Source organism: Pelophylax lessonae (genome assembly GCF_965119305.1).
Source record: "Pelophylax lessonae genome assembly, chromosome: 7".
In the NCBI taxonomy this organism is placed as follows: domain Eukaryota; kingdom Metazoa; phylum Chordata; class Amphibia; order Anura; family Ranidae; genus Pelophylax; species Pelophylax lessonae.
In genome coordinates, this window is record NC_138774.1 from 5,449,908 (window position 1) to 5,465,088 (window position 15,181).

Below are 15,181 nucleotides of genomic sequence, written 5' to 3' on the forward strand. Positions count from 1 at the left end.
TGTGTCCTAGGGGCGTGTTTCTAACTGTAAAGGGACATGGCTATTGGTGTAAAAACAGAGATCAACGGTTCTACATAGTAGAACCGTCTGATCTTCATTTTTACACCAGGGAGAATGACGGGCGGCTTGTTTACATAAGCCGCCTGCCTTTCTCCCTTCACCGGAGCGATCGTAGTGTGACTGGTGGACGATCGGGTCCACCGGTCACACGCACTGACTTGTCAGTGAACGAGCCGGGGCGCGCGCGCGCGCGCGCGTGCCCGCCTGCAATTAGCTCACAAGTCAGTGACAGGCGAGTGACGTACCCCTACGTCACTCTGCCTGGCCGGGGCTGACTGCCGCAGTATATAGTCGTGCGGCGGTCGGCAACCGGTTAAAGAAAGAAGTCAAAAGTTTGAACATCATATTGTTTTTTATTATTTCAAACGCAGCTTTTATTTATACATACAGTAGCATTTATTTTCGTATGCGCTGATAATACACAATGTTTTGAGCTTCATGAAACTTCCATCTACTGTTCTGGCAGTGGTCATTTTTATAATTGTAACGAGTAACTATGCAGCACAAAAAAAAAATATCGGAGTAGAAGTATTGAAATCATTGAAAAAATGTAGTGAAGTAAAAGTGGAAGTAGGAGAAAAAAATTCTACTCTAGGAAAGTACAGATACCGCATTTCGGTACTTAAGTACAGTAGTGAAGTAGTTCTACTTAGTTACTATACATCTCTGGGTGGCAGACACAGTAGTGACAGCAGGACTGAGGACAGACAGCTGGTGGACCGATACAGTGGTGAGTTATGGAGGAAGAATACAGTACAGTAAACCCCCCCTCCATTGCGGGGGTTACGTTCCGGACCCAGCCGCGAAAAGTGAAAATCCGCGAAATAGAAATCCCTATTAAAATACACTGTAGGCAGTTTTTTTACTGTCACTGTACTTTTAAAAGCATTTTAAGGTCTTTAAACACACTTTTAAAACAATAGAAACTCATTTAAACACATAAAAGATACTTAGAGACATAGCAAGAGCTATGAAAAACACAAAAATATTTCATTTTTAATGATTTATATAGTAAAATAACATTCCAAAAAAAACGCAATATACCGGGACCGCAAAAACTGAACCGCGATGGAGCAGGGTTTACTGTATATATAATATTTTCAAAATTTTATATTTATATAAAATAATGGATGTGAGGGCCTTTTGGTGGGTGTGATTTTTTTTTTTTTGTGGGGGGGGGGCAGCATTTAATTCTTGGACCCAGACAGCACAATGCCTTGGGCCAGCCCTGAGGTCAGTGATGGCGAACCTTGGCTTGTTTTGGAACTACATTTCCCATGATGCTCAACTACATTGCAGAGAGCATGAGCACCAGGGCTTTTTTTTCAGCGGGAACGTGGGGGAACCTCCAGAACTGAATGTATTTTATGGCAAGGAGTGCTGGGGTGTGCTGGAGGGTCTAATGATGCTGCCTGCTGGGGTATCTATTGTAGCTGGTAGAGATCTTTTTTTGTGGGGGGGGGGGGTATCTATTGTTGCTGGCAGGGGGGTCTTAAAATACTGGTGGATCAATTGTTGCTGGGAGGGATCTACCATTGAGAGGGGATATGATATCAATGTACAAATACTGTACTGGTGACCCTAGCATAAGGAACAAACTATTCAGAGAAAGGAGATACAATAAGACACGTGGCCACTCACTAAAACTAGAGGAAAGGCGGTTTAACCTTAAAATGCGTAAGGGGTTCTTCACTGTAAGAGCGGTAAGGATGTGGAATTCTCTTCCACAAGCAGTCGTATCAGCAGGGAGCATCGATAGTTTCAAAAAACTATTAGATGGGTACCTTAGAGACCACAACATACAGGGGTATAGAATGTACAACATACAGGGGTATAGAATGTACAACATACAGGGGTATAGAATGTACAACATACAGGGGGTATACAATGTACAACATACAGGGGTATACAATGTACAACATAGAGGGGTATACAATGTACAACATACAGGAGTATACAATGTACAACATACAGGGGGTATACAATGTACAACATACAGGGGGTATACAATGTACAACATACAGGGGTATACAATGTACAACATACAGGGGGTATACAATGTAAAACATACAGGGGTATACAATGTACAACATACAAGGGTATACAATGTACACACATACAGGGGTATACAATGTACAACATACAGGAGTATACAATGTACAACATACAGTGGTATACAATGTACAACATACAGGGGGTATACAATGTAAAACATACAGGGGTATACAATGTACAACATACAAGGGTATACAATGTACAACATACAGGGGTATACAATGTACAACATACAGGGGGGTATACAATGTACAACATACAGGGGTATACAATGTACAACATACAGGGGTATACAATGTACAACATACAGGGGTATACAATGTACAACATACAGGGGGTATACAATGTAAAACATACAGGGGTATACAATGTACAACATACAAGGGTATACAATGTACACACATACAGGGGTATACAATGTACAACATACAGGAGTATACAATGTACAACATACAGTGGTATACAATGTACAACATACAGGGGTATACAATGTACAACATACAGGGGGTATACAATGTACAACATACAGGGGTATACAATGTACAACATACAGGGGTATACAATGTACAACATACAGGGGTATACAATGTACAACATACAGGGGGTATACAATGTACAACATACAGGGGGTATACAATGTACAACATACAGGGGTATACAATGTACAACATACAGGGGGTATACAATGTACAACATACAGGGGTATACAATGTACAACATACAGGGGGTATACAATGTACAACATACAGGGGGTATACAATGTACAACATACAGGGGTATACAATGTACAACATACAGGGGTATACAATGTACAACATACAGGGGGTATACAATGTACAACATACAGGGGTATACAATGTACAACATACAGGGGGTATACAATGTACAACATACAGGGGGTATACAATGTACAACATACAGGGGTATACAATGTACAACATACAGGGGTATACAATGTACAACATACAGGGGGTATACAATGTACAGTTAAAAGCAAACACACACACACACATCATATGTTGAACTGGATGGACTGATGTCTTTTTTCAACCTCAATAACTATGTAACTATGTAACATTGAGGAAGAGGTCTATTCCTGCTGGAGGGTTTATTGATGCTGACTGCTGGGAGATCTGATGTTGCTGCTGGGGGTTTATTGTTGCGGGGGTGGTACTTTGTTGCTGTGGATCCATTGTTTCTGGGGGAATCTATTGTTGCTGGGAGGGATCTACCATTGAGGGAGAAGTGTATTACCGCTGGAGGGTTTATTGGTGCTGACTGCTGGGAGATCTGATGTTGCTGCTGGGGGTTTATTGTTGCTGGGGTTGTACTTTGTTGCTGGGGGAATCTATTGCTGCTGAGGTGGGATCTATTAAATTCCATACAAATTACCGAGTAGCACAAAATTATACTTATTATTTAAAAGGGGCGGTACAGGGCGGTGGATAGGGAGTGGAACCAAGGGATGGTGCTCAGAGGTGGGTAAGGGGCAGAAATTGCTCAGATGGAAGGGGTTCCTGCACCTCTTCTCTGAGAAGAAAAGTCCTGATGAGCACCATGGGAAATGTAGTTCCAAAACATCTGGGGTGCCAAGGTGGTCAAGCCCTGTCCATCTCAGAGACTAATTCCTAAAGTACCAAACCCTGGAAGTCCTAGTTTCTTAATTCCCTTGTTCTGGGGAACCCAGGAACTTAGGGCAGATGAAGAAATGCCAATCCTACCAACAAAAGGGATGAAATACATTTCAGACGCTCAATCCGTTTATATGTTATAGCAGAGAAGCCATTCACATATTAGTAAAACGGGGGCAGGGCTTTGTGGCACCACTTTCAAATTCACTAAGAGGTCTTGTGGTGGAGCAATGCAGAGAAGCATGCATGCAGGAAGACTTATATGTGTGTTGGAGGGTCTACAATGAGGGGAGGAAAAAAGTATTTGACCCCCCCCCAGCTGATTTTGTATGTTTGCCCGCTGACAAAGAAATGATCAATCTATAATTTTATTGGTCGGTTTATTTTACCAGCGAGAGACGGAATAACAACAAAAATATCCAGAAAAACGCATTTCAAAAAAGTTATAAATAGATTTGCACTTTAACCACTTCTGGACAGGAAGGATTTTCCCCCTTAATGACCAGGCCCTTTTTTTGTGATTCGGCACTGCATTACTTTACCTGGCAATTGCGCAGTCGTGCGACGCCGTACCCCAAAAAAATTGATGTCCTTTTTTTCCCCCTCAAACAGAGTTTTCTTTTGGTGGTATTTGATCACCTGTGCGATTTTTATTTTTTTGCGCTATAAACAAAAAAAGAGCGACAATTCTGAAAAAGAAAAAAAAACTATTTTTCTTTTTCTGCTATATAACATTCCTAATAAAAAAAAAATGTAAAAATCAAATTATTTCATTATTTTTTGCCAATTTGTGTTCTGCTACATATTTTTGGTAAAAAAAAATCCCAATAAGCGTATATTGATTGCTTTGCGCAAAAGTTATTGGCGTCTACAAACTAGGGAAAAAAATGTAAGTCATTTTTATTGTTTTTTTTTTTTTTTTTACAAGTAATGGCGGCGATCTGCGATTTTTAGTGGGGCTGCGACATTGCGGCGGACAGATCGAACCCCTAACTGACATTTTTGACACTTTAGGGGGGGACCAGTGACATTACTACAGTAATCAGTGCTAAACATATGTACAGTCACTGTGCTAATGACACTGGCAGGAAAGGGGTTAACACTGTAGGTGATCAAGGGGTTAAATGTGAGCCTAGGGGAGTGATTCTAACTGTATGGGGGCGCGGCTTGTGAAATCATCATAGAAACCTGTGATCCTATATAGAAGGATCACAGGCGCTCTGTGATCATTCCAGAGAGAAGAACAGTCAGCTGTGTTTACAACATCCGACCGCCCTTCTCTCTCAGCGGGGAGCGATGGCGGGTGGCAGGCGGCAATCGGAGTCGCCAGCCCCGTGCATCGGAGTCCCCGCTGCTGAGTGGGGGCGGGAGGGCGGCACACGTTCGCCTCCTAGCTGCAGGCGTGCCACCGACGTACGACGGTTCGCGCAGGAGGGCCACCCAGCCGCAGTATTTTTGCGGCGGGTGGTCCAAGCTGTTAAGGGAGGGGGGGGGGAGAATCTTCCAGAGGTGAAGTGGTAAATTAGTCTGAAGTTTTTCTTTAGATCGTGTTTTATAGGAATCGGTCATTTTTGATCTCATTCATTACCTCCTGCTGTCTCCAGGTCTTCCTGAAAAGCAGAGTTTGGATTAGGGACTGAATATTAATCTTGTGTTCTCTTCTCTCTTTCCTAATTAAGTCCGATATCCCGCCACAATCCCCGCAGAGAGCCACGGCCTGGAACGCACCACAGAGGTCAAAGTAAGTTTTGTTTCTGTGATATGGAAGTTACATAGTTAGGGAAGTTGAAAAAAAAAAGACACCAGTCCATCCAGTTCAACCAATGATGAGTGTGTGTTTGTATCAGTAGTACATTGTATACCCCTGTATGTTGTACATTGTTTACCCCTGTATGTTGTACATTGTATACCCCTGTACGTTGTACATTGTATACCCCTGTACGTTGTACATTGTATACCCCTGTACGTTGTACATTGTATACCCCTGTATGTTGTACATTGTATACCCCTGTATGTTGTACATTGTATACCCCTGTATGTTGTGCATTGTATACCCCTGTATGTTGTGCATTGTATACCCCTGTATGTTGTACATTGTATACCCCTGTATGTTGTACATTGTATACCCCCTGTATGTTGTACATTGCATACCCCTGTATGTTGTACATTGTATACCCCTGTATGTTGTACATTGTATACCCCCTGTATGTTGTACATTGTATACCCCTGTATGTTGTACATTGTATACCCCCTGTATGTTGTACATTGCATACCCCTGTATGTTGTACATTGCATACCCCTGTATGTTGTACATTGTATACCCCCTGTATGTTGTACATTGTATACCCCTGTATGTTGTACATTGTATACCCCTGTATGTTGTACATTGTATACCCCTGTATGTTGTACATTGTATACCTCTGTATGTTGTACATTGTATACCCCTGTATGTTGTACATTGTATACCCCTGTATGTTGTACATTGTATACCCCTGTATGTTGTACATTGTATACCCCTGTATGTTGTACATTGTATATTCCTGTATGTTGTACATTGTATACCCCTGTATGTTGTACATTGTATACCCCTGTATGTTGTACATTGTATACCCCTGTATGTTGTACATTGTATACCTCTGTATGTTGTACATTGTATACCCCTGTATGTTGTACATTGTATACCCCTGTATGTTGTACATTGTATACCCCTGTATGTTGTACATTGTATACCCCTGTATGTTGTACATTGTATACCCCTGTATGTTGTGGTCGTTAAGATGCCCATCTAATAGTTTTTTGAAACTATCGATGCTCCCTGCTGACACCACTTCTTGTGGAAAAGAATTCCACATCCTTACCACTCTGACAGTAAAGAACCCTTTAAACTGCTTGTGGCGGCCCACCATGTAGGAACACAGATCTCGCCGCTAGAAATGTCCTTTTCCCCCATAGTAGCAAGTTATGCTGGTCTCGGTAGCAATAACAAGTAGACTTTCCCAATAGCGACAATCCAAAGGTATAGTAGTGATATAGCGGGTATAGCTTTCCCCAACAGACAGTCCAGACAGAATGCTGGGGGTGAACTGGCCCTAAACCACCGAAACAGGCCCTACAAGGGGTTTCCGACTCAACGTTACAGAATAATCCCCTGCCCAGGTTTTCTCTGTACCTGAGAAAGAACTATTTGAAAGTAAACATCTACAGTATCTTACAAAAGTAAGTACTCCCCTAACATTTTTGTAAATATTTTATTCTATCTTTCCATGTGACAACACTGAAGAAATGACACTTTGCTACAATGTAAAGTAGTGAGTGTACAGCTTGTATAACAGTGTAAATTTGCTGTCCCCTCAAAATAACTCAACACACAGCCATTAATGTCTAAACCGCTGGCAACAAAAGTGAGTACACCCCTAAGTGACAATGTCCAAATTGGGCCCAATTAGCCATTTTCCCTCCCCGATGTCATGTGACTCGTTAGTGTTACAAGGTCTCAGGTGTGAATGGGGAGCAGGTGTGTTAAATTTGGTGTTATCGCTCTCACTCTCTCATACTGGTCACTGGAAGTTCAACATGGCACCTCATGGCAAAGAACTCTCTGAGGATCTGAAAAAAAGAATTGTTGCTCTACATAAAGATGGCCTAGGCTATAAGAAGATTGTCAAGACCCTGAAACTGAGCTGCAGCACGGTGGCCAAGACCATACAGTCCAAGGAGTTTAGTGCACATGCTCAGCGTCATATACAGAGGTTGTCTTTGGGAAATAGACGTATGAGTGCTTCCAGCAGAGGTTGAAGGGGTGGGGGAGGGGTCAGCCTGTCAGTGCTCAGACCATACGCCGCACACTGCATCAAATTGGTCTGCATGGCTGTCATCCCAGAAGGAAGTCTCTTCTAAAGATGATGCACAAGAAAGCCTGCAAACAGTTTGCTGAAGACAAGCAGACTAAGGACATGGATTACTGGAACCATCTCCTGTGGTCTGATGAGACCAAGATAAACGTATTTGGTGTCAGATGGTGTCAAGCGTGTGTGGGGGCAACCAGGTGAGGAGTACAAAGACAAGTGTGTCTTCCCTACAGTCAAGCATGGTGGTGGGAGTGTCATGGTCTGGGGCTGCATGAGTGCTGCCGGCACTGGGGAGCTACAGTTCATTGAGGGAACCATGAATGCCAACATGTACTGTGACATACTGAAGCAGAGCATGATCCCCTCCCTTCAGAGACTGGGCCGCAGGGCAATATTCCAACATAACGACCCCAAACACCTCCAAGATGACCACTGCCTTGCTAAGGAAGCTGAGGGTAAAGGTGATGGACTGGCCAAGCATGTCTCCAGACCTAAACCCTATTGAGCATCTGTGGGGATCCTCAAACAGAAGGTGGAGGAGGGGAAGATCTCTAACATCCACCAGCTCTGTGATGTCATCATGGAGGAGTGGAAGAGGACTCCGGTGGCAACCAGTGAAGCTCTGGTGAACTCCATGCCCAAGAGGGTTAAGGCAGTGCTGGAAAATAATGGTGGCCACACAAAATATTGACACTTTGGGCCCAATTTGGACATTGTCACTTAGGGGTGTACTCACTTTTGCTGCCAGCGGTTTAGACATTAATGGCTGTGTGTTGAGTTATTTTGAGGGGACAGTAAATTTACACTGTTATACAAGCTGTACACTCACTACTTTACATTGTAGCAAAGTCTAATTTCTTCAGTGTTGTCACATGAAAAGATAGAATAAAATATTTACAAAAATGTGAGGGGTGTACTTACTTTTGTGAGAGAGACTGTATATCACAATGGCTAAATCTGTGTCTGTAGTGCGTGTTCAACCTCTAATACCATAAACAATAACATATTATTACATTTTTACTCCAGGAGTATATCATTTGTTTGGAAGTTCTAGAGCAATGTTTAAATAATGCATTACAATTTACTTAAAACCATTTGATTTTAGTCGACTAAAATATGACTAAAACAATTCAGATGACTAAAATACGACTAAAACTAAAAAAGCATTTTAGTCAAAAGACTATAACTAAAACTAAATTGAAATTTGCTGCCAAAATGAACACTGATTGGATAGAGAAGCACAGAGACCAGCGATAATGTCACTAGGTTTAGAATAAGGTATACAATGTAAACAGAGATTTTATTTTAACATTGTATCAGCATGCTGAGGAGCACAGAACACATTTAACAAAATGCTTTTGATTGGATATTTCAGAGGCCAAAGGGATCAAATAAGAGACATTCATTGTTCGGGTTTATAGAAACTTGAATAGATTTTTGGCTCTGTAGCTCTTCATTGAAACATTTACAATTGTAATATTTGCATTGTTTATCATCTTCTTGATTTACAACTACCATGGTGTCTCTTTTTACCAGCAGTTATTACCCTGAGGCGCCCCCTGCTGGTAATAATGCATTATACGCCCAGGTCAAACGTAAGCAGTCCCGGAATGAGGGCAGACCATCGTATGGATACCCGGATCAGGACTATGACATCGACCAACGCCCACCCCAGCGGTTCGCGGTAAGTCCCTGCACAGCCCTGAGTAAGAACACGAACATCGGGTGTTATGGGAAGACGGTGAAGCAGGATTGGCCAATTTATCCTCCCGCAGGATAGTCATGTGACTACACAACACCAATAAAAGAACATGAGGTAATACAGAGAAGGCGGCTTTCTGCACCGCCCACATGGTGGCAAACATGGGGGTCTGCAGAACTTTTTTCAGGGTGGGGGGGGGGGCATCATTTTAAGGTCACTTATGCTCCGCCTCTTTTTGCCTCCATAGATTCCCCTTTAGTGCAGGCCAGGGTCCTTATAGATCCCTCTTTAGTTTTACCTTTTCACCTATATTCCCCATGCTACCAGGTTTTCCTGCACCACCAGGTACTCCAGGCACTCCCTGCAAAGAATATATATATATTTAGCCAATATGACCCCCTTTAGAGCAGGCCAAGATCCCCTTTAGAGCAGGCCAGGTCCCCATAGATCCCTCTTTAGAGCAGGCCAGGCCAGGGTCCCCTATAGATCCCCTTTAGAGCAGGGTCTCCTTAGATCCCTCTTCAGAGCAGGCCAGGGTCCCCATATAGATCCCCTTTACAGCAGGGTCCCCATAGATCCCTCTTCAGAGCAGGCCAGGGTCCCCCATAGATCCCCCTTTAGAGCAGGGTCCCCATAGATCCCTCTTCAGAGCAGGCCAGGCAAGGGTCCCCTATAGATCCCCTTTAGAGAAGGGTCCCCATAGATCCCTCTTCAGAGCAGGCCTGGCCAGCGTCCCCATATAGATCCCCTTTTACTGCAGGGTCCCCATAGATCCCTCTTCAGAGCAGGCCAGGCCAGGGTCCCCCATAGATCCCCCTTTAGAGCAGGGTCCCCATAGATCACTCTTCAGAGCAGGCCAGGCCAGGGTCCCCATATAGATCCCCCTTTACAGCAGGGTCCCCATAGATCCCTCTTCTGAGCAGGCCAGGCCAGGGTCCCCCATAGATCCCCCTTTAGAGCAGGGTCCCCATAGATCCCTCTTCAGAGCAGGCCAGGCCAGGGTCCCCCATAGATCCCCCTTTAGAGCAGAGCAGGCCAGAGTCCCCCATAGATCCCCCTTTAGAGCAGGGTCCCCATAGATTCCCCTCTCAGAGCAGGCCAGAAAATCTCCGGGGGGGGGGAGCACTTGCCCCCCCCCCCCCCTTGCGGACACCCATGGTGGCCACAACAGCTTCAGAAGGGGAATGCAGCAAAGAATGGCGAGACATCATAGTCTGATCACCTACAGTGCTCTGAAAAAGTATTTGCCCCCTCCATGATTTTTTTTTTTTTTTTTTTGCATATTCAGTCCTTCAGTCCACACACTTTTATTTTAACACTCTTACAACTTAATATATGAAAATGAATCCAATCCAGCAAAGATACAGCCCCAAATATTCAGCAAAGAGACATCCCAATCCAGCAAAGAGATGGCCTCAAATAGTCAGCAAAGAGCCCAATCCAGCAAAGAGACATCCCTTCAGCTGCATCGGCTTACTCTGCGGCCACCCTGCTTTAGCAATTGCTAGTTACTACAGCAACAACTCAATCTGGTTTGTTGGGACCTGGGTGGCTGGGCCCCTCAGAGTCCCCGGGCCCCCTACATGTGTATGGGCTGTACCCCCCTGATGGCAGCCCTGCCCATGAGGCATTGTAAAGCTCTGACATTCACAGACATGACTAGGCATGATGGGAATTGTAGTTCCTGAACAACTGGAGGGCTATAGTTTGGAGACCCCTGATCTAATGGAAGTGGTTTCATAATTATCAATCAGCTGTGCACCTGCAGGGCACCAATGAGGAACGTGGCTGGGTCTGCATCCCTTTAGACGGGTTCCTAATGGGAGTGTCTCACCAAAAATGACATTTATGTTGCAGGGGATGCCAGAAATCTGATTTGTATCTTAGTGCAGACTTCTGGGAAAATTGGCGAGCCAATCACACAAGCAGTAGACGTGCATGATGGAAAAACTTGTTTAGTTTAGTTTCGTTTAGATTGGTTATTTAGTTTCATTACATTCAATTCATATTCGGGATTCGTATTTGGAATTTGTTTTATGTCTTTTTCAAATTTACTGATTTTTTTTTTCTATTCGAAACGTTCGAATAGATACATTTTGAATCGGTCGAATCGAAAAAACTTTAGATTTTTTTTTTCGATTCAAATGTGCCAATGACTCTTTAACCACTTGCTGACCGACGCAAGTACATTTACTGCGGCGGTCAGCCCCCGTACAGGCAAAGTGACGTAGTACTACGTCGCTCTCCTGTGAGCCTCTAGGGGGCAACCGCGCGCCGCCGAAGGCGCGCTCCCGCCCCTGCTCGTTCCCTGACAAGTCCGCATGTGTGACCAGCGGACCCGATGTCCACCGGCCACTCGCGACCTCCTGGTGGAGAGGGAGATAGGCAGGCGGCTGATGTAAACAATGCCGTCTGTCATTCTCCCTGATCTAACTGCAGAGATCATATGATCCTGCTATGTAGGATTGTATGTCTCTGTGGTTACATCACAAGCCACGCCCCTTTACAGTAAGAAGCACGCCCCTAGGGACACACTTAACCCCTTGATCACTAATAAAGTTAACCCCTTCCCTGCCAGTGTAATTTTTACAGTAACAGTTCATATGTATAGCACTGATTACTGTAGTAATGTCACTGGTACCCCCAAAAGTGTCAAAAATGTCAGTCAAGGGTCCGATCTGTCCGCTGCAATGTCGCAGTCCCACAAAAAAAAAAAAATCGCAGATCGCCGCCATTACTCGTTAAAAAAAAAAAAAACTAAAAATGACGAAAACCTTTCCCTTAGCTAGTAAACGCAATAACTTTTGCGCAAACCAATCAAAATACGCTTATTGCTATTTTTTTTACCAAACATATGTAGCAGAAAGCAAATTGGCCAAAAATGTTAAAAAATTTAGATTTTTTTATTTTGGTAATTTCATATAAAAAAATTTGAAAAATATTGTTATTTTTTCAAAATTGTCGCTCTTTTTTTGTTTATAGCGCAAAAAGTAAAAAAAAAAAAAAAAATCGCACAGGTGATCAAATACCATCAAAAGAAAGCTCTGTTTGTGGGAAAAAAAAGGACATCAAATTAGTTTGGGTACAGCGTCGCATGACCGCGCAATTGTCCATTAAAGTAACGAAGTGCCAAATCGCAAAATATAGCCTGGTCAGGAAGGGGGTAAAATCTTCCGGTCTTAAGCGGTTAAAAATACGCTCATTGAGAATTTTTTTGTCAAAGACATGTAGCTAAATACATTTTGGCCTAAATATATGACAAAAATTTAATATATTGGATATTTTTTAACTGTCAAAGTAGAAAATGTCAATTTTTTCACAAAATTTTGCTATTTTTTATTAATATCGCCAAAAATGAAAAGCACAGAGGTGATCAAATACCACCAAAAGAAAGCTCTGTTTGTGGGGAAAAAAGGACGTAAATTTTGTTTGGGTACAGCATTGCATGACCGCGCAATTGTCAGTTAAAGTCGTGCAGTGCCAAGTTGCAAAAAGTTGCCTGGACGTTAACCACTTGCCGACCGCTGCAAGTAGATATACTGCGGTGGTCAGCCCCTCACAGGCAGAGTGACGTAGGGGTACATCACTAGCCTGTGAGGCTCTGGGGAGCGTGCGCGCTGCCAGCGGCGCGCTCCCGCGTGGTCACGGACCCCCCCGCGCGTGTGACCGGCGGACCCGATGTCTGCCGGTCACTCAGCGATCGTCGGGGGAGAGGGAGAAAGGCAGGCGGCTGATGTAAACAAGCTGCCTGTCATTCTCCCCTGTGTAGAAACTGTGATCACACGGTTCTACTATGTAGGACCGTTGATCACTGTTTCTACAGCTCAAGCCACAGCCAATCACAGTTAGAATCACGCCCCTAGGGACACACACAGCCCCTCCCTCTCAAATAAAGTTAACCCCTTCACTGCCAGTGTATTTTTACAGTAACAGTGCATATGTATAGCACCGATTACTGTAGTAATGTCACTGGTAACCCCAAAAGTGTCAAAAATGTCAGTCAAGGGTCCGATCTGTCCGCCGCAATGTCGCAGTCCCGCAAAAAAAAAAATCGCAGATCGCCGCCATTACGCGTTAAAAAAAAACAACAAAAATGACAAAAATCTTTCCCTTTGTTAGTAAACGCGATAACTTTTGCGCAAACCAATCAAAATACGCTTGTTGCGATTTTTTTTTTACCGAACATATGTAGCATAACACAAATTGGCCGAAAATTTTAAAAGATTTTGATTTTTACATTTTTTTTGGGGGGAATTTCATATAAAAAAATGTGAAAAATATTGTTATTTTTGCAAAATTGACGCTCTTTTTTTGTTTATAGCGCATGATCAAAAAAATTGCACAGGTGATCAAATACCACCAAAAGAAAGCTCTGTTTGTGGGGAAAAAAGGACATCAAATTAGTTTAGGTACAGCCTCGCACGACCGCGCAATTGTCAGTTAAAGTAACGCAGTGCCGAATCGCAAAATATAGCCTGGTCAGGAAGGGGGTAAAATCCTCTGGTCTTAAAGCGGTTAAAAATACGCTCATTGAGAATTTTTATGTCAAAGACATGTAGCTAAATACATTTTGGCCAAAATATATGACAAAAAATGTAATATATTGGATATTTTTTAACTTTCAAAGTAGAAAATGTCAATTTTTTCACAAAATTTTGCTCTTTTTTTATTAATATCGCCAAAAATGAAAAGCGCAGAGGTGATCAAATACCACCAAAAGAAAGCTCTGTTTGTGGGGAAAAAAGGACATAAATTTCGTTTGGGTACAGCATTGCATGACCGCGCAATTGTCAGTTAAAGTCGCGCAGTACCAAGTTGCAAAAAGTGGCCTGGACGTTAAGCAGGAAAATCCTCCGGTGATAAAGTTCTTTAAATCATCTTTAGCTTAACAAAAACATTCTTATTTGGAAATGGTGCTCTAATAACACGCACAGTATTTGATTTCAGAAATATGTTTACAGTTCGAATTCGGTTCGAATTTCTGAAATTCGGACGGATTTTGTTTCATTATTCAGAGCATTCAGTAAACTTCCTTTATACTGTAATTCGAGTATTCGGATATATCCGAATAAAGAAAAAATTTGTGCAAATATTTATTCGGAACGAAACGAACCGCACATGTCTAACAAGCAGGAAATGATGTTTCTGGGGGTGTGGTCAATTTACATTCTATGTACAGAGCGCCTCCTGGTGGCCATATTGTATTGCATTTTCAGGAAATTTCAGCGGCTGCAGATTGAAAAGGAAAGATATTTTTTTAATAACATACAATCACAATATGATTTGTGTCGCAGTTGTATACGCTATATTGTTTTTTCTCTATTTGCTATTTTTTTCCCCACGAAAGTGGAGTTACCCTTTGATTGAAGAAGCTGAAGTTAGAAGCTGATTGGCTGCCATGCACAGCTGCACCAGATTTTGCACCCTCCAGTTTTAGTAAATCCTCCCCCATTGTATGCCGTTTGCTGTCTCTTAGCTGTTCTATGCATACGTTGTCATACTTATCTATGGTCCACATTTCATCTTCTTGCAGAGATCTGCGGCAGTTCCAATTCCCCGGGCTGACTATGGAGAGGACGGTCCCAACCCCGGCTGGGGGAACCAACCGTTCTCCTTCAGGCGTCCACAAGTCAACTACGGCTACGAATAGGAAACGGTCCCCTCTGTGACCTCAGGCAGGGCACTAGGACCCCCCGACACAATTCCAATAAACTATTGATTTATCAAACCATTGCTGAATATATCCAGGATGGACGATCGTTATCAATAAATTATTTTATTACTGATAATTGTAAATCTAAGAAGTTTATATGTGAGTAATGTTACGTAATGTGGGGACCCAATTCTGAAAATTAAAAATGGTGGTAAAAATCCTGCATTGATTT

The 15,181-nt window shown here is 42.9% G+C and overlaps 1 protein-coding gene across 1 annotated transcript in view; it reads left to right on the forward strand.

The window, feature by feature from the left end:
- LOC309559876 (uncharacterized protein) overlaps window positions 1-14,946 on the forward strand; it is a gene marked incomplete at its 3' end in the record, with an annotated part of 36,239 nt that extends 21,293 nt beyond the window's left edge. Inside the window, exons 5-7 of the mRNA XM_082263303.1 lie at window positions 5,426-5,487; window positions 9,134-9,278; window positions 14,830-14,946. Coding sequence (XP_082119429.1) covers window positions 5,426-5,487; window positions 9,134-9,278; window positions 14,830-14,946 — 324 coding nt within the window. The remainder of the gene's footprint in view (window positions 1-5,425; window positions 5,488-9,133; window positions 9,279-14,829) is intronic.
- Window positions 14,947-15,181: the final 235 nt, after the last annotated feature.